Source organism: Oncorhynchus nerka, linkage group LG19 (genome assembly GCF_034236695.1).
Source record: "Oncorhynchus nerka isolate Pitt River linkage group LG19, Oner_Uvic_2.0, whole genome shotgun sequence".
NCBI lineage: Eukaryota > Metazoa > Chordata > Actinopteri > Salmoniformes > Salmonidae > Oncorhynchus > Oncorhynchus nerka.
In genome coordinates, this window is record NC_088414.1 from 22,501,473 (window position 1) to 22,528,461 (window position 26,989).

The window sequence follows — 26,989 nt, forward strand, 5'->3', positions numbered from 1 at the left end:
ACAGAATTGTGTCGAGGCACAGATCTGGTGAAGAGACCTAAAAATGTTATTCAGCTTTGAAGGTCCCCAAAAACACAGTGGCCTCCATTATACTTAAATGAAATAAGTTTGCAACCACCAACACTCTTCCTAGAGCTGGATGCCCGGCCAAACTGAGCTTTTTGAGGGAGAAGGGCCTTGGTCATGCTGGTGACAAAGAACCCGATGGTAAATATGACAGAACTCCAAAGTCTCTCTGTGGAGATGGTTGTCCTTCTGGAAGGTTTTCCCAACTCTGTAGCACTTCACCAATCAGGCCTTTATGGTAGTGTGGCCAGACGGAAGCCACTCCTCAATAGAAGGCACATGACAGCACGCTTGGAGTTTGCCAAAGGGCACCTAAAGGACTCTCAGACCATGAGGAACAAGATTCTATGGTCTGATGAAACCAATATTGAACTCTTGGCATCATCCTGACGGTGAAGCATGGTGGTGGCAGCATCATGCTGTGGGCATGTTTTTCAGCAACAGGGACTGGGAGACTAGTCAAGGGAAAGATGAACCCGAGCAAAGTACAGAGAGATCCTTGATGAAAACCTGCTCCAGAATGCTCTGGACTTCAAACTGGGGCGAAGGTTCACTATGCACTCAGTCAAGACAACACAGGAGTGGCTTCGAGACAAGTCTCTGAATGTCCTTAAATGGCCCAGCAAGAGCCCGGACTTGAACACGATCAAACATCTCTGGAGTAACCTGAAAATAGCTGTGCAGCGACGCTCCCCATCCAACCCGACAGAGCTTGAGAGGATCTGCAGAGATGAATGGGATAAACTCCAAGCTTGTAGCTTCATACCAAAGAAGACTCGAGGCTATAATCACTGCCAAAGGTGCTTTACTTATGTAAATGTGATATTTTTGTGGGGGGGTTTTATTGTAAATTTGCTCAAATTTATAAAAACCTGTGTTTGCTTTGTCATTATGGGGTATTGTGTGTAGATTGATTGAAACTATTTAAAACATTTTAGAATAAGGCTGTAATGTAACAAAGTGTGGAAAAAGTCAAAGGGTCTGAATACTTTCTGAATGCGGACAAGCTATACATCAAAAATTAAGATCTGACCATTTGAACATGTATTGAACATGTATTCACAGCATACGCAAATCCAGTGTAAATCAATGGAGCGAGAGAGAGAGGATTTATTTTGATATTTATATATGTAGAGTGCACAAAGCTGTCATAGCAAAGGGTGGCTTTTTGAAGACTCTCAAATATATTTGTTTAACTCTTTTTGTTTTTTTACTACATGATTCCATATGTGTTATTTCCTAGTTTTGATGTCTTCACTATTATTCGACAGTGTAGAAAATAGAACAATGTAGAAAAAATAAAAATAAAGAAAAACCCTGGAATGAGTAGGTGCGTCCAAACTTTTGACTGGTACTGGTACTGGATGGATGGATGGATGCATGTATGTATGTATTAAAAAATATATATAAATATAAAATGGTCCCGACTATCTACATACCAAAAATTACGATTTGATCATTTGAAGATGTATTTACAGGACTTAATTCATGAAATGTGCCAAAAACAGTAGCCTCATGTCTCCAAAGACTAAATTCATTACAATATCAAAAACTCACATTATAGACTTTGTGCTTTGGCCGGTTTAGAACATTTCTTCAGATTTGTCCATCATTAAGTTCAGAGAACTGTACTGTACTAAAGGAAATTATACATTTCCGTTATGGACATGAATGGTGTCATGACGTTGCCCTCTGTGGGGACAGCAAGCCCCATCCCCCTCTCCCTGCCTCCTACAACTAGGCTGCTGTGGTCAGAGAGGTCGTAAATTCCTGAGGAGATCATCTCCTGAGGAGATGATCTCCTCATGGCCACAGTATAGAGACCCAGTGAATTTTCATAGAGAACAATTTCTTCCACCTCACAGAACTTGAGGTCCGAACAACATTCATGTTCCGGAGAAGGTATAAAAGATCGGAGAAGAATCAAGCTACGAACTGGTCCGTTTGTTACAACTTGGGGAAGATCATGGGAGACGGTGCGGCCACATTACCATAACGCTGTTTATATAATAGCCTCAGATATAATTGTTGTATAAAATGAATGAGTGAGGACTGTTTGTAAAATTGTGTAATGTGATTTTGGACTGTTTAATGAAGGAAACTCCAATTCCCTTTTGAGTTTAACTAAATCAGAGGACCGCCCATGAGCCCAGTTAGGGTCGGGCCCGTTTCTGCAACTCTTGAATAAACTCCTGAATAAAAGTTCTCAACAGACCATGTTTTCTCTCAATCACGAGAGGACAAAGGTTGCAGACCAGTTTACCTCGATAACGAGAGGGCCAAGGTTTGAGACGATTGCTGAATATTTTAACCATACCACGTGGTTAAACTCTTAGACTATCGATACCGACAGAATAAGAACAAGTCTTTGATATGAATTACTAGTCTGCAGCTAGGAATTCGGTATCATTGAACGCGAAGAACGAAGACCGCCGAAACCGATAAAGACCGATAAAGAAATGAATGAATGTCACTCTGAACTATCCACTCTAACCACGACAGAGAGAGAGAGAGAGAGAGGATGGAAACTCTCCAACAGAAACTAACTTTTCAGCAGAGATCCCGACAACACACTGAGCGTAAATATATATATTATTTCAGTTGTTCCTGAATGATTGAGCGTTCATGTGCAAAGGATTAGCATTTCAATTGTTATAATTATCAACTGTGTGTGGTCTTTTCTCATTCGACCCCCACTTCCTTTTTGTACAACAAGCCGCCATGCCGGTTTAGCCCACTAGGGAACCTCCGTTATCATTTCCTTGTAACTATCAACTGTTTGTTTATGCATTTCTGTGAATTGATGGATGACTCATAGTGAAGACTGGGTTCGTGCAGATAACCAACAATTTACGACGTTTGGAATGAGACGAACGTGAGGTAAAGTAAATAATTAATTAATTAGAAGACTAATTTATCAGATAAAAAATACCTGAAAAGTTATATTAGGAAAATTATAACTTTGTAATCTGAATATTTTCCTTGGTGCCCCGACTTCCTAGTTAATTACAGTTACATGATTAATCAGTTTAATCACGTAATACTAATTACAGAGAATCTTTGATAAAACTAAGTCTTCAATTTAATGATAGTTAAGATACGACAATGGGTTAACTTATTTCCTTTATTCTTGGCGACTTCAACCTCCCGATGTCTGCCTTTGATTCATTTATTTCCAAATCTCTCTTTCCCCTCCTTGCCTTTTATGACCTAACCCTTTCAACTCACAAGGCAGGCAATAGGCTTGACCTCATCTTTACTAGAGGCTTCTAGCCTACTAATCTCATTGGAACCCCCCTGCAGTTCTCTGGTCACTCATTTGTTTCCTTTTCTGCCACCCTTTCCTCCAACCTTAACCACTCAGATGGTCATGCGCTGTTGCAATCTTCACTTTCTCTCTCCCAGCACTCTCTCCTCTTCTATTCTATCATCTCTCCGTTCTGCTAAATCCTTCTCCTTCCCGTCTCCCGATTCTGCCTCTTTGACCCTACTCTCATCCCTTTCCACATCCTATGACTCACACTGTCCCCTTTCCTCCTGTCTTGCTCGGCCCTCCACTCCTGCTCAGTGGCTGAGTGACCCATTGCGAGCTTACAGAACAGGGCTGCTGACAGCTGAGCGGAAATGGAGCAAAACAAAACTTCCGGAGGACCTATCATCCTTTCACTCCCTCCTCTCTACCTTCTCTTCCTCTGTATCCACTGCTAAAGCCATTTTCTACCACTCTAAATTTCAAGCTTCTGCCTCTAAACCTAGGAAACTATTTTCTACCTTATCCTCTCTCCTTAACCCTCCACCCTTCCCTCCTCCCTCTCTGCAGTCGACTTTGTCAATCACTTTGAAAAGAAGGTTGACAACATCCGCTACTCAATCACCTATTGAGTCCACTGATCTCACTCACACAATACTACGCCTTGACCTCTTTCTCCCCTCTCTCTCTCCAGATGACATCCTGTGACTAGTGAGGTCTGGCTGCCCGACAACCTGCCCGTTCGACCCTATCCCCTTCTCCAGACCATCTCTGGAGACCTTCTCCCATTCCTCACTTCCCTTATCAACTCATCCCTGACCACTGGCTGTGTCCCCTCTGACTTCAAAATGGCCATAGTTGCTCCCCTCGTAAAGAAACCAACACTCGACTCATTGGATGTCAAAAACTATAGACATGTAGCACTTGAGCGTGCTGTCTCTGATCAACTTTCTCGTTATCTCTCAGAACAATCTTCTTGACCCTAACCGCTAACTTCGACATTGTAAACCATCAGATCCTCCTTTCCACCCTCTCAGGGCTAGGCATCTCAGGCTCTGCACACTCTTGGATTGCATCCTACCTGCCAGGCTGCTCCTACTAGGTGACGTGGAGAGGATCTGTGTCTGCACCACAGACTCTCACTACTGGTGTCCAACAGGGCTCGGTTCTAGGCCCTCTTCTCTCTATAAACCAACTCACTCATATCCTCACACGGTCTCTCCCATCATTGCTATGTGGATGACACAACTACTTTTCTCTTTCCCCCTTCTGACACATAGGTGGCGACACACACCTCTGTGTGCTTGGCAGAAATTTCAACTTGGATGTCGGCCCATCACCTCAAGCTCACCAACAAGACAGAGCTGCTCTTCCTCCCGGAGAAGGCCTGCCCGATCCAAGACCTCTCCATCATGGTTGACAACTCCACAGTGTCACACTCCCAGAGTACAAAGAATCTTGGCGTGACCCTGGACAACACCCTGTCATTCTCTGCAAACATCAAAGTAGTGACTTGCTCCTGCAGGGTCATGCTCTACAACATCCATAGAGTACGACCCAACCTCACATAGGAAGCGGCGCAGGTCCTAATCCAGGCACTTGTCCTCTTCCATCTGGACTACTGCAACTCGTTGTTGGCTGGGCTCCCTGCTGGTGCCATCAAATCCTTGCAACTTATCCAGAATGCTGCAGCCTGCCTGGTTTTCAACCTTCCGAAGTTCTCATGTCACCCCGCTCCTCCCCACACTCCACTGGTTTCCAGTCGAAGCTTGCCTTCACTACAAGACCATGGTGCTTACCTACGGAACAGCAAAAGGAACTGCCCCACCCTACCTTCAGGCTATGCTCAAACCCTACACCCCAACCCGAGCACTCGGTTCTGCCACCTCAGGTCTCTTGGCCCTCCAACCCCTACAGGAGGGCAACTCCCACTCAGCCCAGTCAAAGCTCTTCTCTGTCCTGGTATCCCAATGGTGGAACCCGCTTCCCCTTGAAGCTGGGACAGCAGAGTCCCTGCCCATCTTCCGAAAACATCTGAAACCCTACCTATTCAAAAAAGTATCTTGACCCCCCCAGCCCCTTTCTAGCTCGGACTCTACTGACAGCTACTTTACTGGGGGAAAATGTACTTTCTATGCCTGTGATATGTGGTTGTCCCACCTAGCTAACTGAGGATGAATGCACTAACTATGTCACTCTGGATAAGAGCATCTGCTAAATGACTCCATCCTCTGATCCGCGATGGATTGAATCCAATCTCAGAACGATCGAGCTGAAATGATGACTCTATACTTCTATAGACGTCCTTTTAGAGGGGCATACATAATGCATTCACTAAGATGCATTATCAGCAGAGAATGATTCTCTTGACAGAAGTACAATGAGACATTACTCTGCATACATAATTTATCTAAGCGCGTGGCTCTGCGAAGGACAAATGTATGCATTCTCTAAAGCTTATTCTGCGCTTTGCAAAACTCAATCCACCTCTGACATATACATACATCTCCCTCAACCAATTGAATAGAGAATGGGTTATAGAATTTCACAGAAGCCTTCTCAAGTATGCATTCAAACCGCTTGACTATTCTTTACAGATCCATAGCAATTAGAAGGAAAAAGCATCCAATACCATTTACAGTACATTCAAATCATTCAAAGGCTTACCTCATACTCTGAAGAGGTAAAGTAATTGTTGTCAGTCACATAAATTGAAAATAAACTGTTGCTATAATTGTTAATAGTCTATAGTTAAATTCCATTTGCAGTGTCCAATAAGTATCCTGTGAGAATCCATCACAGGTTCTTCTCTCAACTCAAGAGTTTGGCTGGAGGAGTGGTGGGATGTTTTCCTTCTGAGCGTGTGTGTGTGCGTGCGAGAGCGTGCCCGGGATTGTGTGAGGAAGGGGTGTGGTATGGAGATGGATAGCGAGCTGGGCAGTGCCTCTGCATGTGAACCAGGGCTGGTCAAAAACAGAAAATACTATATAGGGCTTTCCATGTTGATAATTATTATTACTATGGTCATTAGTATCATCCTGAAAAAGTATGTCTGGGTCGGTTATCAAAAGAAATAGAACCATCCCCTTTAATTTGTATATGTATTTTTTATCCACATAGGAATAAACTCATGTTTAAACAAGTGCAGACATGGGTAAAATGTCAAATCTACTCAAATAAAACAGCAAAAGTAGATTAATTTGGAATGTTAGTTCAGCATGTTATGATTTTAGCGCGTCAGGTAGAATTAACCCTATAAGGCTCATATCTACAATCATCTTACCCTCAAATCCTACACTGAACCATCAAGGGGACAAACACACATCTAGAATCAAACCAATATTTATGGGTTAACCTTATCCTTTTCCAAAAAAACCTCCAAGGGTCATCATTTATGTATTTATTTGTTCTCCTTTTTTTTAAGGTTCCAGGAGGCATATGTGGTCCAAAGTTGTGAGCTTTCACCACTACACCAGACTCTGGCACGTGGTCATAATTTATATACTGTTAAGCTTAACATAGGCTTCCAAGTTGAAACAGTTAGCACATTTATTGGTTTGTTTCGGTGTTCGGCAGTTATTTTTTGGTGTTCAAACACACATGGCAAGCCGAAGTTCGGGTGGGCGAAAGTCTCAGACTCTTTGTCTGGGATAGGTCAACAGCAGGGATTCCCCAATGAAGTGTTTGTTGTCATTCAACGACAGACTAGTTTTCATGTAAAATAATTCACTTGAGAAACACTGTATCAAACATCTTAGTTCGACGTAAAATTGCAAAAAAACATGCAAATTCATAACAGATTTCTTGAGTTATCTTAGATTAATTCTGACTATTTTGAGGAAGTGTACTGGCTATGTCATTTATATGGCATCTCAAGAGGGATAAACAGTAATACTGCCGCTTTCTTCTCATTTTTAAAGCATAGTCATTTTAAGGGAGTATGCGAGCACAAACAATTACTTCGCCTAGCCTAGTACCACTAGCAGCAAACCGAACCTATGTATGCGGACGCCTTAAGTCTCCCTCTCACACCGAAAATACAAGTTCAAGGTAGAACCATAGAAGGAAATCTCCCTCATACCTTGCACCTCAAACTCTGACCCGCAGGGTGAAAGGTCACTCTCGTTGACCCCCAGAGCCTCCATCAGCTGCTCCACATTCATCCTGGCAGTCAACTCGCCATTCCTGTCCCCAATCTGAGAGAGGGAGAAGGGAGAGAGAGAAAAATACCTTGTTGACTGCAGGTGTATGGGATTTCACTGTCTGATTATTGTTAGTCTGATAATAGCAACGGCAAATAAACGCAGCAAAAAAAGAAACGGCCCTTTTTCAGGACAATGTCTTTCAAAGACACAAATATGTAAAAATTTGTAAAAATCCAAATAACTTCACAGATCTTCATTGTAAAGGGTTTAATCACTGTTTCCCATGCCTTTTCAATGAATCATAAACAGTTAATGAACATGCACCTGTGGAACGGTCGTTAAGACACTAACAGTTTATCATCCTGCCATGACCCTCCAGCATGACAATGCCACCAGCCATACTGCTCGTTCTGTGCATGATTTCCTGCAAGACAGGAATGTCAGTGTTCAGCCATGGCCAGCGAAGGGCCCAGATCTCAATCCCATTGAGCACGTCAGGGACCTGTTGGATTGGAAGATGAGGGCCATTCCTCCCAGAAATGTCCGGGAACTTGCAGGTGCCTTGGTGGAACAGTGGGGTAACATCTCACAGCAAGAACTGGCAAATCTGGTGCAGTCCATGAGGAAGAGATGCACTGCAGTACTTAATGCAGCTGAAGGCCACACCAGATACTGACTGTTACCTTTGATTTTGACCCCCCCCGTTCAGAGACACATTATTCCATTTGTGTTAGTCACGTGTCTGTTGAACTTGTTCAGTTTGTCTCAGTTGTTGAATTTTATGTTCATACAAATATTTACAGATGTTAAGTTTGCTGAAAATAAACACAGTTGACGTTTCTTTTTTGCTGAGTTTATATTGGTCTGAAAATGAACTTCACAGTGGTTACCTCTCTGGAGATATCCAGGTGTTTGCGGGCATAGTGCAGGGCCTGGCGATGATTCCCTAAAGACACATAGGCATTTCCCAGACTCCAGCAGGCACGGCCCTCTCCAACCCTATCAAACAAATCAAACAGCATAATGATAAGCATGTTAAAGGTTTAAGGTATGTGTGTGGAGCCTGCGGAGGGGAGAACGGCTCATAATAATGGCTCGAAAGGCACATATGGAATGGCATCAAACAATGTGCTTGATGTATCCGATACCATTCTATTGATTCTGCACCATTCATTACCACGAGCCTGTCCTCCCCAATTAAGGTGCCACCAACCTCCAGTGGTGCTTGTGGAAGTGTGTGTGTGTGTGTGTGTGTGTGTGTGTGTGTGTGTGTGTGTGTGTGTGTGTGTGTGTGTGTGTGTGTGTGTGTACCTGTCAGTGAGCTCCTGGGCTATGAGGAGGTGTTTGAGATGGTAGTCTATGGCTCTCTCGTACTGCTGCAGCAAAGTGTAGGTGTTCCCCAGGCTGTAACACGCCTGAGCCTCCATCACCTGGTCCTTTAACTGACGAGACAGCTGCAGAGTTTTCCTGGATGGAACAGGGAGAGGGGGGAGAAGGAGAGCGAGAGGGAGAGGAAAAGAGATGTATGCAGAGGGGGAGAGGGCGATGAATGGAAAAAGAGGAGAACAGTGATATTTAAAAATTGATCATGTGTTTTTTTACTATCCCACACACAATTCCAACAATTTATTTGAAATGAAACATTTTAATTATAAATTAATTTCATACATTATATTGATCTTAAACATTATGACATTTGAATGCATGCAGGTAATGAAGTCTATATCACATAGCGCTCTAAGCATCATTGGTTGATACACATTATGTCCACTAGGTGTCAGTGTTGTAGTCTCTTCTAACCTGTAGTACTCCGTGGCAGTGTTGAACTGGCCCAGGAAAATCAGAGCATTGCCAAGGTTACTATAGGCTCTACGTTCTGCTGCTTTGTCACCGAACTCCTTGGCAATGGAAAGTCTCTGTGAACAAAATAACGTTTATATATTTTATATGTACTGTACAGTCATGGCCAAAAGTTTTGAGAATGACACAAATATTAATTTCCACAAAGTTTGCTGATTCTGTGTCTTTAGATATTTTTGTCAGATGTGACTATGGAATACTGAAGCATAATTTCATGAGTGTCAAAGGCTTTTATTGACAATTACATGACGATGATGCAAAGAGTCAATATTTGCAGTGGTTTTTTTTTGTGTGTTTTTTTTTTTTAATTACCCCTTTTTCTCCCCAATTTCATGGTATCCAATTGTTGTAGTAGCTACTATCTTGTCTCATCGCTACAACTCCCGTACGGGCACGGGAGAGACGAAGGTTGAAAGTCATGCGTCCTCCGATACACAACCCAACCAGCCGTACTGCTTCTTTACACAGCGCACATCCAACCCAACTCTGTGTACCTGGCAACCTTGGTTAGCGCTCACTGCGCCCGGCCCGCCACAGGAGTCGCTGGTGCGCGATGAGACAAGGACATCCCTACCGACCAAGCCCTCCCTAACCCGGACGACGCTAGGCCAATTGTGCGTCGCCCCACGGACCTCCCGGTCACGGACAGTTACGACAGAGCCTGGGCACGAACCCAGGGACTCTGATGGCACAGCTGGCGCTGCAGTACAGCGCCCTTAACCACTGCGCCACCCGGGAGGCTAATATATTTGCAGTGTTGACCCTTCTTTTTCAAGACCTCTGCAATCCGCCCTGGCATGCTGTCAATTAACTTCTGGGCCACATCCTGACTGATGGCAGCCCATTCTTGCATAATCAATGCTTGGAGTTTGTGATAATTTGTGGGGTTTTGTTTGTCCACCCGCCTCTGAGGATTGACCACAAGTTCTCAATGGGATTAAGGTCTGGGGAGTTTCCTGGCCATGGACCCAAAATATTGATGTTTTGTTCCCCGAGCCACTTTTGCCTAATGGCAAGGTGCTCCATCATGCTGGAAAAGGCATTGTTCGTCACCAAACTGTTCCTGGATGGTTGGGAGAAAATGCTCTCAGAGGACGTGTTGGTAGGTACCATTCTTTATTCATGGCTGTGTTCTTAGGCAAAATTGCGAGTGAGCCCAACCCCACACATGAATGGTCTCAGGATGCTTTACTGATGGCATGACACAGGACTGATGGTAGCGCTCACCATGTCTTCTCCAGACAAGCTTTTTTCCGGATGCCCCAAACAATCGGAAAAGTGATTCATCAGAGAAAATGACTTTACCCCAGTCTTCAGCAGTCCAAACGCTGTACCTTTTGCAGAATATGAGTCTGTCCGTGTTTTTCCTGGAGAGAAGTTGCTTCTTTGCTGCCCTTCTTGACACCAGGCCATCCTCCAAAAATCTTCGCCTCACTGTGCGTGCAGATGCACTCACACCTGCCTGCTGCCATTCCTGAGCAAGCTCTGTACTGGTGGTGCCCCGATCCCGCAGCCGAATCAACTTTAGGAGACGGTCCAGGCGCTTTCTGGACTTTCTTGGGCGCCCTGAAGCCTTCTTCACAATTGAACCGCTCTCCTTGAAGTTCTTAATGATCCTATATATGGTTGATTTAGGTGCAATCTTACTGGCAGCAATTTCCTTGCTTGTGAAGCCCTTTTTGTGCAAAGCAATGATGATGGCACGTGTTTCCTTGCAGGTAACCATGATTGACAGAGGAAGAACAATGATTCCAATCACCACCCTCATTTTGAATCTTCCAGTCTGTTATTCGAACTTAATCAGCATGACAGAGTGATCTCCAGCCGTGTCCTCGTCAACACTCACACCTATGTTAACGAGAGAATCACTGACATGATGTCAGCTGGTCCTTTTGTGGCAGGGCTGAAATGCAGTGGAAATGTTTTGGGGCGATTCAGTTCATTTGCATGGCAAAGAGGGACTTAATTAATTGCAATTCATCTAATCACTCTTCATAACATTCTGGAGTATATGCAAATTGCCATCATACAAACTGAGGCAGCAGACTTTATGAAAATTAATATTTGTGTCATTCAAAACTCTTTTTTACCCTATAGACGGAAAAATATTTTGTTCGTCTTCTATGTACGTCATACACTTACATTGAGGTCATTCACAAAGATAAAGGCAAGTGTCTCTTATGTGTTTTCACCCAGGGGCGAAATGATCTAGTGTGAAAACACCTTCCATTAATTGTTATGTCACACTATTGTGTGTGTGTGTGTGTGTGTGTGTGTGTGTGTGTGTGTGTGTGTGTGTGTGTGTGTGTGTGTGTGTGTGTGTGTGTGTGTGTGTGTGTGTGTGTGTGTGTGTGTGTGTGTGTGTGTGTATCTTTACTGGTACATCATATGACGTTGACTACTATCCCAGGGATATGTATCTCACCTGTCTGTGGAATTTGATGGCCTCCACAAAATTTCCCAACAAGTAGTGCGTGTTGCCTAGGTTACCGAAGGCTCTCCCCTGAGCGGCTCTGTCCCCCAGCTCTTTGACCAGACACAGGTTCAACCTTTAGTAGAGAGGACTTGAGTTTGTTACAAAATTGTGTTTTACACAAAGTCACATTTTTGTTGTCTTGGAGTGAACATTCTATAGTGCCTTCAGAAAGTATTCACACACCTCAACTTTATCCACACTTTGTTGTAGCACAGCCTGAATTTACAATGGATTAAATGGAAAATACTATTGTCATTGGCCTACACACAATACCTCATAATGTCAAAGTGGAATTATGTGTTTTGAAATTTTTACAAATTAATAGAAAATGAAAAGCTGAACTGTCTTGAGTCAATAACTATTCAATCCCTTTGTTATGGCAAGCCTAAGTAGATACGTTCAGGAGTAATAATCTGCTTAACAAGTCACATATTAAGTCACATGGACTCACTCTGTGTGCAATAATAGTGTTTAATATGATTGTTTTATGACTACCTCATCTCTGTACCCCACACATACAATTATCTGTACCATCCCGCACTCGAGCAATGAATTTCAAATCACAGACTCAACCACAAAGACCAGGAATGTTTTCTTATGCCTCGCAAAGAAGGGCACCTATTGGTAGATGGGTAAAAAAAAAACACAGACATTGAATATCACTTTGAGCACGGGGAAGTTATTAATTACACCGTGGATGGTGTATCAATACACCCATTCTACAAAGATACAGGTGTCCTTCCTATTTCCGTTGCCTGTGAGGAAAGAAACAGCTCAGGGATTTCACCTTGAAGCCAATGGTGACTTTAAAACAGTTATAGATTTTAATGGCTGTTATATAACACTAAGGATGGATCAACAACATTGTAGTTACTCCACAATACTAGCCTAATTGACAGAGTGAAAAGTAAGCTTGTACAGAATAAAAAATATTCCAAAACGTGCATCCTGGTTGCAACAAGGTATTAAAGTAATACTGCAAAAAAATGTAGCAAAGCAATTCACTTTTTGTCCTGAATACAATGTGCTATTTCTGGGGCAAATACAATACATTACTGACCACCATTCTCCATATTATCAAGCGTAGTGTGGCAGCATCATGTTATGGGTATGCGTGTAACCATTAAGGACTGAGGAGTTTTTCAGCATAAAAAGGAAACACAATTTAGCTTATCACAGTCAAAATCCTGTCTGCTTTCCACCAGACACTGGGAGATGAATTTACCTTTCAGCAGGACAAAAGCCTAAAACACAAGGCCAAATCTACACCGGAGTTACTTACCAAGAAGACGGTGAATGTTCCTGAGTGGCAGAGTTACAGTTTTGACTAAAATCTACTTGAACAACATTTTCAGGCAAGATCTGAAAATGGTTCTCTAGCAATGATCAACAACTAATTTGACAAAGCTTGAAGTATTTTGAAAACAATAATAGGCAAATGTTGCACAATCCATGTGTGGAAAACTCTTAGACCCAGAAAGACTCAGCTGTAGTTGCTGCCCAAACTGTTTCTACAAAGTATTGAGTCGGGGTTGTGAATACTTATGTAAGTTATATATTTTTGCATCTTGTTTTCAAAAGAATTGAGTGTAGATGGGAGAGAAAATAATATTCAATCCATTTTGAATTCAGGCTGTAACACAACAAAATGTGGAATAAATCAAGAGGTATGAATACTTTCTGAAGGCACTGTATATTTTGTACCTCCTGGATACACAACGTTTACAGCAGCCTACAGTACATCAGTAGTTATGAAAGCTTTGATATAGACAACTGGCCTGTCACCATGTTGCCATACCAAACAAAAGGCCCGAGGAAGCATCTCAGTGTGTGTCCACAAGGGATTGAGTACGACAGTAATTGCTTTTAAACTGTAAAGACAATTCACTTTTATCCCTCTCCTTCACATATGGATTAAAGTAGTGTTAATTGCCCACAGATAATGATTTTAAAGGTGCTAATAGCCCAGTGGGATATATGTATTGTGTGTGTATATTATTTATATTTATATGAGTATGTATGTGTTCATTTGTGACTAATTTCAGGAAACTAGGTATATGTCGCTCATCCCTACTTCACAGGAGAGGCATTTGAACATACTTTAAAAAAAACATTTAGCACAAATGCCTTCTGGAAGATGTGAACATTCATGTGCCTAGAAAACAAATGTGTATGCCATCTGTAATTACAAATAAACTTGTTAAATTACGAGCCTAGTTGGTTTAGCCACGGAAAAAGGCAGATAATGGATGGGCTGGACATGTGAGAGATGAGTTCGGATTGGTCTGCCATGTAGCACGCGTCTGTCTATAACATGAGCTGCTTAGTATGCGTTGGTAATCCTTACTAAAGTAGTGTTTTTCTTTTAAAGATATCATGAAGAACTGCGCTAGTGTTGCTAAGGCTCTTCACTTCCTGGAGGACCTAGTTTTGAAATCAGTGGAATGTCCGGTGGAATCAGACTATGATAGCTAACGAGATGGAGAAAATGTAGGCTTCTGATTGCAAATGCGGAGGGAGTCGAAAAGAGAACACAGAAGGTTGTTGTATAAAAACACCTGTCTGGATACATCTTCAAGGGCAACCATGACATCCGTGAGAGAGAGGGAGAAGTGTTCATCTATTGATACGGGTAAGAGTAGAGCTAGCTACATTTTCAGGTATTATAAGTTTCTAATTTGATCAGAAAGTTATTTTTATTCCACGTTACAGCGTACTGTTAGCTAGCTAGCTAACGTTAGCTGGCAGGCTAGCTGGCTGTCTGGCTCACTAGCTAACGTTACGTGTATGATCTGTGTAGTAATGTTATTAATTTCTCACAGCTATTTGCATTTCTAGTTATAGCCTAATGTTAGCTAGCTAGCTAACATCGAACCTAGCTAGTTGGTTAGCTTTATCTACCTGTAGATTCATGCAGAGTGTTAACATTATGAGTTGGGATTATGATTCATTATTTTGCTAGCTAGCTGGCTACATGTCTAAAGAAAAGACTCTACTATGCAAGTAACCATTTCACTGTACAATTTACTAGAAACCAACCAAAAACATTGTTTAGAAAGTTGCTTTTAGTTGCCTGGTTTGCTAGATTGACAAGTACTCAATTCATTTTTTAAAGGATTGGTTTATTGGTGTTATTATGCACGAGATATGCTATTTTGGACTCCGAGGCTGCTGATGTCATTCAGCATGTCTTTTTTGTGTTTATACAAAAAAATATTATTTCATAACAACAATGACGAGTTTGAAGTCGAATGACTATAGAATGTTCATGATGTCACTGCAACAACTGTACACAGACATGTCAATAGAAGTAGTATAAACTAGAGGTCAACCGATTAATCGGAATGGCCGATTAATTAGAGCCGATTTCAAGTTTTCATAACAATCGGAAATGGGTATTTTTAGACACCGATTTGGCCGATTTGTTTTTTTTTACACCTTTATTTCATCTTTATTTAACTTGGCAAGTCAGTTAAGAACACATTCTTATTTTCAATGACGGCCTATGGACGGTGGGTTAACTGCCCTGTTCAGGGGCAGAACGACAGATTTTTACCTTGTCAGCTCGGGGATTCAATCTTGCAAACTTACAGTTAACTAGTCCAACGCTCTAACCACCTGCCTCTCATTGCACTCCACGAGGAGCCTGCCTGTTACGCAAATGCAGTAAGCCACGGTAAGTTGCTAGCTAGCATTAAACTTATCTTATAAAAAACAAATCAATCAATTATAATCACTAGTTAACTACACATGGTTGATGATATTACTAGTTTATCTAGCGTGTCCTGCGTTGCATATAATCGATGCGGTGCATATTCGCGAAAAAGGACTGTCGTTGCTCCAATGTGTACCTACCCATAAACATCAAAGCCTTTCTTAAAATCAATACACAGAAGTATATATTTTTAAACCTGCATATTTAGCTTACAGAAATCCAGGTTAGCAGGCAATATCAACCAGGTGAAATTGTGTCACTTCTCTTGCATTCATTGCACGCAGAGTCAGGGTATATGCAACAGTTTGGGCAGCCTAATTTGCCAGAATTTTACATAATTATGACATAACATTGAAGGTTGTGCAATTTAACAGGAATATTTAGACTTATGGATGCCACCCTTTAGATAAAATACGGAATGGTTCCGTATTTCACAGAAAGAATAAATGTTTTGTTTTCGAGATGATAGTTTCCGGATTCGACCATATTAATGACCTAAGGCTCGTATTTCTGTGTGTTATTATGCTATAATTAAGTCTATGATTTGATAGAGCAGTCTGACTGAGCAATGGTAGGCACCAGCAGGCTCGTAAGCATTCATTCAAACAGCAATTTTGTGCATTTTGCCAGCAGCTCTTCGCAATGCTTCAAGCATTGTGACTTGGAGTAGTTGTTCCCCTTGCTCTGCATGGGTAACGCTACTTCGAGGGTGACTGTTGTCGATGTGTTCCTGGTTCGAGCCCAGGTAGGGGCGAGGAGAGGGACAGAAGCTATACTGTTACACTGGCAATACTAAAGTGCCTATAAGAACATCCAATAGTCAAAGGTTAATGAAATACAAATGGTATAGAGGGAAATAGTCCTATAATTCCTATAATAACCACAACCTAAAACTTCTTTCTGGGAATATTGAAGACTCATGTTAAAAGGAACCACCAGCCTTCATATGTTCTCATGTTCTGAGCAAGGAACTTAAACGTTAGCTTTCTTACATGGCACATATTGCACTTTTACTTTCTTCTCCAACACTGTTTTTGCATTATTTACACCAAATTGAACATGTTTCAATATTTATTTGAGACTAAATTGATTTTATCGATGTATTATATTAACTAAAAATAAGTGTTCATTCAGTATTGTTGTAATTGTCATTATTAAAAATACTTTCTTTTTTCTTTTTCTTTAATAAATCGGCCGATTAATCGGTATCAGCCTTTTTTTGGTCCTTCAATAATCGGTATCGGTATTGGCGTTGAAAAATCATAAATCGGTCGACCTCTAGTATAAACCAGCCTTGAGTCTTGAAATCTTTGGTTGTACACTACCATACTCACTGTTCAGCACATGGCCTCACATGTGAATCCTTGAAGAGATGGGTGGGGCTAAGGCTTAAGAGAGTGTGAACCATGTTGAATGGTTGTAGACAAAGAAGAGTTCTCCAGTAGGTGTCCCAAAACATTAAAGGGACATTTTCTCAAAAGTGGGGTTACAAGTTTATCAACTTTCAAAGCAAAATTACTTTTCCATTTATTCCTCAACTGCCGTATATGATATACAATTTTTTTTTTATCTCTGAGTCTCTACTTTTATCCAATGTAAAAAACACAATTTCGAGTTTTGCTACAAAAGACCAATTCGAGGAGGTCTGTCACATTTGCACTTGTATACAGCATAACACTCACTCGTAGAAGCCAGTAGCCCTTTGCAGTGTATCTCTGACGTCTGGTGGGAGGTCCCCAGGGTCCTGGGTACAGCCCCATAACTGCTGCTTTCCCTTGGCATGGTACACGTTCCCTATATTATACAGAGCCCTGGCCTCTCCCACCTGGTCAGAAACAAAGGGAAAAGAGAGAAAGAAATGAGCGACTTTAGAATACAAAGAGAGACATTGGAAGACATTAAGGAATTGTTCAACTAAAATAGCATGGACTACACTCAATAGTTATTTTCAATACAACAGGCTGTTCTTCAAAATCTGGTGAAAGGTACTAAACAGATGCAATACTCCAATCCATGGGATGTCGGTGTGTGCGTGTACGCAACCTTGTCCCCTTGCTCTTGAGAGATGTCCAGGTGTCTCTGACAGCACACTGCTGCCTCGTCGAAGCGGCCCAAAACCTTCAGCGTGTTTCCAAGGTTACCGCTGGCTTTCCCTTCCCCTATCCTGTCCCCTATTGTCCTGAGAATAGAGACCGTATCTCATTATCAGTCATACATAGCCTGAGATCCAGATCTGTTTATGCGGTCTTGCCAAATCCATTGAGGTCATTGTCAGTACAGTAACACAGCTAGAGGTGCTTGCAACGCCAAGATTGTGGGTTTGATTCCCGCTGGGACCACCCATATGAAACGTTTATGCACGCATGACTGTAAGTTGCTTTGGACAAAGGCATCTGCTAAATGGATAATTATTACAATAATGTTATATTAGCTTTATTGATTTGATTATCTATCTGTTTGAGAGGTAGCTTCCTTCCTAGGACAGGGTTCCAGTTGTCCTGATGTTATTGTCATTTATCAAGGCAGCAGCCCCCTGGCTTTGTAATCACCCCCCTGCCAGGCTACCAACTGCCCCCCTCTCCACAGGAGAGGCTTAGCCATCTGAGTTAAATACCAAGGGGGTCTCATCAACATTAGCAGTATCAAACCCTTATATTTCTCTAGCAGGGCAACAGGAGTACACTCTGCACAGTGTGCAATGAATGATAACTGTTTATTCTCTTATGCTTTATGAATGACTTCAGTATAAATACATTCATTGCAGTCTATACAATTTATCTTTTAAACATGTTAATACCATTGGTTGAAATCCTTCAACTACAATTTGAATCCATGATCAGACATGATGTTTCCTGGTATTCCGTGGCCTCACCTGGCCAGAGTGAGGTCGTGTCTATGGTACTCCAGGGCCTTGCCGTATTCCTTCAGGTAGAAGTAGGCATTGCCCAGCTGGCTGTAGATGGCACTGAGGGTCTTCAGGTCTTCTGTTCCCACCTGCACAGACGCCTCGAAAAACGCTGTCCCGCCTTTAAAGTCCCCCGCCTTACACAGCCTCTCTCCCTCCAGCGCCAACTCCAGACACGAAGCCTCCATCCTGAACACACACACACAGAGAAAAGTGAGAAATAACATCCGTATTATAGCAAGTCCGAAACAGTGTGCCTCTGGCGTTAGCAGCAAATAAAAACCTAAAGATCAATGTGTTTCTATTGCATTTTCAACTCCACTAATAATTTTGTCACAAACTTGTGTTAAATAGTAAATGTGCCCACTCTGATCTTGGTGCTTGTGCTCTGGCCAACAGCTAATAGATACAGTGCGGTTAGGATAATGGATAAGGCAGTCAAGCTTCAATCATCATGTCACCAAAATAAGACCCTCAATATTTATTTGAAAGGAACATCAATATCACTGTGCACTTTCACCAACCCGCGAAGTTCATCATAACTCATTTGTAGCCTAATAAACTGCATGGTGTCCTCAGTCATAGTGGAAGGACCACACATTACACCATCACGTGGCTCCAAATTTACTTTGATATGATGGTTATTATATCAATATTTGCACATAGGTGTTTCCACCAACATTTCCCACATAATATATTTTACTGACACAAAAAGATATCACCATGTCGAACAAACAACTGATCTGTCTGCATTTATAAAATTGTAGCAATACGACCTGTTTCCATCACAGATGTCATGATTATGTTTTTTTACAGTATGACTTTACTCGCATAAAAACTGTGGATGGAAACTTGGTTTATGACAATGAAAAGTTTATTCCTGAAATGTCTCCATGGCAACAGTGTCTGAATGCATGTCACTGTGCAGTTACCACAGCAAGAGTGTCAGAAGAATCACTGTCATGAGCACCTTGGAGACATCGTCCTTTCAGCTCCTTTATCACGTCTATCTTTCCATAAACGCTACTGTTTAAAGACCAGTTTATATGGTAAAGATAACTGACATCTTTCCTTCCCTGCATTGAGAAGGAGTGTCTCATCCTCCCAGAGCTGTTCGGCCCACACACTCTATTTCAGTCAGGCTGTGAGCGGCAGGTAGCCTAGTGGTTAGAGCGTTGGGCCAGTAACCGAAAGGTTGCTGGATCGAATCCCCGAGCTGACAAGGTAAAGATCTGCCGTTCTGCCCCAGTTGTTCACTGCGCCTATGTAGGCCGTCATTGTAAATAAGAATTTGTTCTTAACTGACTTGCCTAGTTAAATAAAGATTACACATAGTGATGCAGGTCTTAAATGCTTCAGTGGGAGTAATTAGAGTGAAACAATAGGAAACACCTCATCTCCACACTGACAATAAGGAAGGAGAGTGAATTCATGTCACACAAAACCTCATGCCCAATGAACATGCTCCTTGGAGAAATTTACAGAGGATTTCCTTGCCCAATCAAACACTGTCTTTTTGTCCAAGCTAAATATCATTCAGCAACATGAAGCCCAAGAGTACAATTATCAAGATTCTGGGTTTAGTCAATCTATTCTCTTTAGAATTACAGTATATGCCAGAAATAACTGCTGTAGAGCTAGGTCACAAGGCTCTGATGTACACAGTCACTCCACTCCCTCTCACCCTCCAGAATGCTTTAGTTTAGTTACAATTGTTACATAATATGCCTAGCCTCTTCCTGGATTTCATATAACAGTTTTTGCCATACAAAACTGTCCAAAATATTTGTCAAGTTAAATATATCTTACTTCCACTGCCTAAAGCCTAATATGATTATACAGCGCAGTGACAGACATTTGTTTTCAAGGAAAACGAGTTCTACTTCATTCTTTTAGCACACGTGGTCTGAAGTCCATACCACAGAAATCTGGCATAATCGCTCAGCAAGCCTCATTCCTGAGTCCATTCCAAGACCTTCCCCCACAGTCATCTGAAAATCATTGCTACAGTACGATGAAAGCAACTGAAATTAACATACCAGCCAATGTGGATTCTGTTATCGTTAAAAACGCAAAAGACATGACACTGCTTCTTCAGCCAGCTCACTGTAGAGTTGAGTGTAGATTAGCCCCACAGTTTAATCTAGATGTAAATATGATTAGCAGCTTTTTATTTGACAGTACACCACTTCGCTGCTATTTACTTACAAATAACGTGGTATTATTACCAAAACATTACTCCTTTGCGTCAAGGGATTCATTGGCATAAACAACTTGTTAATTAAGTTCTGTAAGATGTATGACACCACCTGACACTGATTTGTCCCAAATAGGTTGGAAATGGAATTACTTGAAATAAGTAGCCAACCGATACAGTATCAGTCAGCATCTACACTATATCTTGAGGAAATAGCATAATAGTACAGTGAAATAAAGTGCTGCGTCTGAGCCTGCTGTCAGCAGGACACCAATACCTGTGTTTCTGTTTAGTGCAGGTCTTCTCCACATACACCCCCAGCTCCAGCCTTATGGGCCTCAGCAGGGCCCGCGGTCTGGGGCCCCGGTGGACCAGCCTGCACACAGCGCTCTGGGCCCCGGTGAGATGGCCAGAGTCAGACGACATGGGGTACCAGGTCAACTTAAGGCACTGAAAGGCCCTCCTTAGCCTAAGGGATATGTGTCGTGAGGTTCAACTTTAGGGTGGAGGTGAACGTGAATGCAAAATGTCACATATGCTAATGTACTACCCTAGAGTTCTGCTAGAGAATCCAGGAGAAAAACATAGCAATACTCTGCTCCAACCAGGACACACACACACACACACAACAAAAAAGGTTTGAGATGGCTTTCTGTGTTCCCGATAAGTCAATATGCAAGCAGATGTCCAACAGCCACGTCAGATTCAATTGATTATTCCAGTAGTCGAATGCGCCAATGTAAGCAACAGTGCAGCCAGACCACTGGGACAGAAACCCATTGGAGATACGATGCACGCTTTAAAGCAAAGGATAACATTTGTTCCTCAGGTGTCCTCAAATGCTGCCCAATAACTAATGACGAACCTCTGAAGCGATCCGAACAATGACAAGGATCCCAAAAAACCTTCAAATTTGAAGCCATAAACTCCTAACAAAGCACAAAGTTACTCCTTCCAACACCGCAGATGTCTATGGATATCCACAAAAGTCAAATTCAGAAGCACTGTAAGAGGCAGGTTAACAGGTGAGTCAGTAAATGACTGTATAGTGTTGCCCTGCCTAGGTAGTATTTTATGGTTCATCTCTCAACCAGCACTGAGTGACTGAGTGCTGTAATCTATTTCTGTTGAGCCACACTGAGAGAAGAGGAAGTGTCTTGGAGCGAGGATCCTGGGTAACAGCGTGTGACGACAGTGTGACACCAGCGTCTCAGCAGAACCAATTCCCCAGTGAGTGAGAGAATCTAATCCGAACCTTAATCCAATGACCTGCAGCTCCTCTGTGGAGGAGACACAGCGATCCAGGCAGTCTGGTCTAATCCAGCTATCTGCTGACCCTGACATATATTCTAACAGGCCCACAGCACATGGTCTGGCACACTGACCAGCCCCAGAGGTAGAAGGTGAAAAGCAGGGAGGTGACATGGGGAATAATATATTTGAAGAAAGTTTGATTGCATTCCCCCAAAACACACCCATAACCTTGATATATTTACTAAAAGATAAACACGGGTTTACGAATCAGAAACCAATTGCAGTCAGTACACAATTGGTTTTGATCCCATTAAATCTGGAATATTTGGCATTATATTTTCGGCTGCTCCATTTCTTGCATTAGGGTGCTTTTAATGAGTAAAGAGCCTGAGTTATATTATCAGTTCTCATTTGAGAGGCAGAGAGAGAGAGAGAAGTACAGGCCTCGAAGGGAAAACAGGACACACTGTCTGTTGGTCTCCCAGGGTTACTGGGTTAGAATTGGGTAAGATAAGAGGGCTAAGAAGTTTTAGCTAAAATGGATCCGTTATCCCCTATAGTCTGAAGAGGATTAGAGAGAAATCTACATTCAACTGTCATATATCCTTTTGTTCCTTTTAGAAGAAGAAACATAATGCAAAAACAGGTTTCAAACCTCTGGTATACTGTGACATATGGGTCCACAGTCTCAGGCCTTAAGCCAACAAATGATGGAAATAGATCAATGAATTACCAAATCTTCACAGACAGCTGGGCCTTTGGGGTTGAGCACTCCCGCTGTATTGTGATCACAAAGGGGCAGTGACCTGAGTGTCTGATCACAGCACTGGCTTCTGGGTAGGCTAGGTTATGGTTTCTACCAGGCCAGTGTCTCTCTATTAGCTCCATGTCCACACCCCAGAGCCTTGTCTTTGATCTTTGGGCTCTCATGGCTGGAGGTCAAGATCAGAGGGAGAGGGAAACCCTGTGCACTTAAAACTGACCTGACAATTGTTTGACCTTGATGGCTATGCCTAGCCAGCCATAGGAGGATGGGCTCCCTCTCAAAAGGTCTGAGTGGTGTACTACGAATCTGGTTTAAGGAGTTAGCAAGCTAACTTTGGTCAACTGAGTTCAACTCAGGATAACCAGTGACACAATAGTAGTTAGCTTTTAGCCAGGTACATTTTTATGGCAATGAATCTTTCAGAACTAACCACCTTCAGGGCAGGCTAACTCCACCTTGCCAGAATGAAGTGTCTGAGCAGCAAGTTGATGACCAATGAAATAAGATTCCCTTGCGTCATCATGCCCTTCATGTGAGGAAGACAACTGATTAAAAGGTGCAATATGCAGAAATCGCTCGCCCATTTCATGGTTGCTAAAATTCAAACGTTTTGCCTATTTTCAGTTTGTGACAAAATAAGCAATGCACCCTATAGAGAATCATTGGACCATCTATTATATATTTTCAATAACCCAAAATATTGTATTTTCAGCTGTTTGAAGCTGAAACAAAACTTAAGACTGGGAAGCATACCGCTTCTTAGACTTGCTTTCAATGAGAATGACAGATCTATAACTAACATTTCCTATGTGAATTCCGTAGGGTCCCCCAAAAAGTGACATAATGCAGCTTTAAATATTTCATTCAAATGTTTTTTGTGTAAAAAAAATATAGTAACATTAAAATACGTATCACAGTACGCATTTAGTAATGACAGGACTTCACGCACAGTAAAACTTTATACAAGTGCTTCCTCTATAGGAATGGGGGGGAAAGGTGCTCCTGCATTGATATGCACACCAAAGACGGCTTTAACTTAACGATACATAAGTGAATAAAAGAAAAGACAGACGGCACTTCTAATAGCCTATTTCACACCATAGCTTCCTGAATTTGCAAGATAACTTTCCTTTCATGTTGATTTCAGCTAAAATAACAATGTGGCACTGACTCGCCCGTAGATTGATGGTTTAGTATTGTCACAATGAAAGACTGGCGTTCGACTAGCCATGTTTAACACGTACACGCAGTTACAAGCCTGCTGGAGTTAGCGACAGTCGGACGAGCAATATCCACCTTCGTAATATGGATGAAGCCTGAGGTGGAATGTAGCTAGATCTAGCTACATCTACCTAGATTCGTAGTACACCACTCAGGTTCCTCTCAATGTTTTTAATCCTTCCTCTTTTTCATAGGCTAGCTACTGTTGTAGCCCTAACTTTCTTATTTTGTCTTGGTTAGTAAAATGGTAGAATTATGAACATCCCTTAACCACCACCTTACTGGAACAGAGTTTAAAAATGTAGCCAGTGAAAAGGCAAGAGTTTGGTTTTGTCTTGTTTGCGTTCTTTAAAATCGTAAACTGCAACCTACACTGCATTACCACAGCCTTTCATGCTTGTAATTAGCCTAATCTCAAATGATGCCACATTAGCATTGGAGTCCAGTGGGATTAAAGAGAGACAATTAGCTGAGAGTGCTGAGACGATTGTGCTACTGACTGACCGTATGGTCAGAGACAGGTCAGAGCCCTGAAAACACAGCCTGGAAACTTACGACCAAGTAGGCCAACCAGGAAGTAGACTTACCAGGTAGTGACTAAAGACTGACTGATCTACAAATCACCTTGCATCCTAAAGATCTACTTATTATTATTATTTGTAGATCAGTCAGACAGTCACCATTCAGGCCAAATGAAGTTATAAACAAACATAGGACACTCATTAAACCATATATCAGTAGTTACTGTATATTGGTCTTCTCGCATTGCTGTGTGGCCTGGACATTTATTCAGCACAGGGGGAAAAACGTGAATTATGTTTTCCAGAGAAGAACAGATCATAAAATGAGTTAAGACTATGAGGGTTCCGAGGGAGTGTCACGCCTTGGTCATTATATTTTGTGTTTTTGGTATATGTAAGGGTAAGCATGTGTGACATGGGTTTATATGTTGTGTTTCGTATTGGGGTTTGTAGTAATTGGGATTGTGTTGATTAGGGGTGTGTCTAGTTAGGCTTGGCTGCCTGAGGCGATTCTCAATTGGAGTCAGCTGCTTATCGTTGTCTCTGATTGGAAACCGTATTTAGGTAGCCTGAGTTCGCGTTGTATTTTGTGGGTGATTGTTCCTGTCTCTGTGTAGTGTTCACCAGATAGGCTCAGTCACTTGGTTTTTTCTTTTCAATTGTTTTGGAAGAGAAGAAAACGAGCGCCATTCTCCTTGCGGAGATGGTGCTAAATACATCAACACGGTCGGTCCCTGGGATTGGGCTGGCCAACACGATTCGGTTTGCTTGGAAGGAAAAGGAGTTTGAGCCTTTAGGACGGGAATCCTTTGGAAGGATAATATTGATGGGGATTCTAAAGCTGACGGTGAAGGACGTGTTTTGTTTCCAAGGCAACTCGTTGGAGGGAGCATACGACGTTGCACTATATACAGAGGAAAAACACGATGATATCCTGAGAAGGGCAAGAGCAGTGGGAGGTGAGAGGCCGATGTGCCACTACGAAATAACAAGCCTGGCGAAGAATAACTTTAGGGTTGTAACTGTAAACATTTACAACCCTTACGTTAAGGACGAAGAGGTGAGGGCTTTTCTGGGGAGATACATGGATAACGTCTCCTCAGCAAGGCACCTCAAAGACTCCCTTGGGTTTTGGAATGGGAGGAGAGGCTTCCAGGCCCTCCTCAGAGAGGACCCAAGGGGACATGGTGGCTACCTCCATCCTCCTGCTATGTTCTCCCTAGGGGCTGACAGGGGACGTTGTATTATGCACGTCAGCCCCATTTTGCAGACGCTGTATGGCCTATGGTCACATTTTCGCCTCATGCAGTGCAAGAAAATGCAGATTTTGTGCATCTGAGGATCACGAGGCGAGGGATTGTGACAAGCCTAAGACGTGCCATGGGTGTGGCTCGTCAGCACACCTGTGGAGGGGTGCCCGGCCCGTCAGAGGTCATATGCGTCTGCGGCTGGGGGAGCAGGAGCGGGGGATGGGGGAAGAAGAGGAGGGGAAGGAAGCACGCCTCATGACCAGAGATCAGGTCCAGAGGGGAAGGCCACAAGGAAGGAGGAGGAGCCAGAAGCGGCGGATGGAAGAGAGAAGGAAACGGAAGGCACGGGAGTAGGAGAACCAGAAAAAGCGGCGGAAGAAGGCAACCGAGTGGAGGAGCATGAGAGAGAAGAAAGCGAGGGAGGAGTGGTGGAGAAGGAGACGGTGGAAGAGAAAGTGGACTGGGGGAAAGTGCCATGGTGGAAGAGATGAGGGGTATGGTGGAGGAGCTGGCAGGGGGAGGGTGGTATCTCTTCACTGCCGCCATCACCAAAGAAGAGTATGAAGAGGAGGGGGCGATTGGCCGACAGTGAGGGGGAAGGGATGGCCAAGAGAGTGATGGGGGCGGGAGAAACCTCTGGGTTGCTGCTGGTTTCCCCAGGCCCTCAACTTCTGTTGGGTGGGGACACACATAACAAGACTCAGGACTGGGTACAAGAGGAGGTGGGGAGTTTTTGTTTGGGGACTCAGCCTCCCAATTTTTTTCCAAACCAGCTGCAACACTGGGGAGGGGAGGATTGTGGGGTAGACCCAGGGTGCAGGGCACTGAGCCAAACACTATTCCTGCATCCTGGGAGGGTGTGATGGAGGAAGAGGGGGATGTCGGGATTACGGATGGTGTTCTCACCGGTAGATATGGAGCAGGGGAGCATCGGGTGAGTCTCCTGTTTTATGTTTTTTTCTGTCTGGGTTTAGAATTTGAGTGTATTACATGTATTTATTTTTCATGGAGTCTAATTTTACTTTTGTTAGTTTAAATGTAAGGGTTTAAGGGATTTTGTTAAGAGGAGGGCGGTTTTTAGTTATTTGGAGGGTGTGGGGTTTGATTTTGTTTTTACAGGAGGTTCACCTGAGGGATGGAGGGGATGTTATTAGGTTTAAGAGGGAGTGGGACAAGGGGGAGTCGGTTTGGGGTGTTGGGGGTGCACTCATCGGGGGTAGGGATTTTGTGTGGGCACAGGGAGGTAAAAGTGGAGGATTCTTTCGTGGTAATGCAGGGAGGGTTATAGGGGTGGATGTCACGATAAGGGATTGTAAATTTAGATTAGTGGTGGTGTATGGGCCACAGGTGGTGGCAGACAGAA

The 26,989-nt window shown here is 42.8% G+C and overlaps 1 protein-coding gene across 2 annotated transcripts in view; it reads right to left on the bottom strand.

Annotated features, from left to right (window-relative positions):
• Positions 1 to 26,989, bottom strand: part of LOC115101187 (G-protein-signaling modulator 1-like) — a 74,967-nt gene that overhangs the window by 26,353 nt on the left and 21,625 nt on the right. Inside the window, exons 1-9 of one of the 2 annotated variants that reach the window (XM_029620476.2) lie at positions 20,892 to 21,731; positions 18,385 to 18,606; positions 17,556 to 17,691; positions 17,195 to 17,337; positions 11,747 to 11,870; positions 9,262 to 9,377; positions 8,773 to 8,928; positions 8,352 to 8,460; positions 7,398 to 7,512 (exon numbers count right to left, since the gene is read on the bottom strand). In XM_029620476.2, coding sequence (XP_029476336.1) covers positions 7,398 to 7,512; positions 8,352 to 8,460; positions 8,773 to 8,928; positions 9,262 to 9,377; positions 11,747 to 11,870; positions 17,195 to 17,337; positions 17,556 to 17,691; positions 18,385 to 18,606; positions 20,892 to 21,040 — 1,270 coding nt within the window. In that variant the 5' untranslated portion in view covers positions 21,041 to 21,731. Of the gene's footprint in view, positions 1 to 7,397; positions 7,513 to 8,351; positions 8,461 to 8,772; positions 8,929 to 9,261; positions 9,378 to 11,746; positions 11,871 to 17,194; positions 17,338 to 17,555; positions 17,692 to 18,384; positions 18,607 to 20,891; positions 21,732 to 26,989 lie in introns of those variants that run through there. The other variant, XM_029620478.2, reaches the window with a different exon arrangement.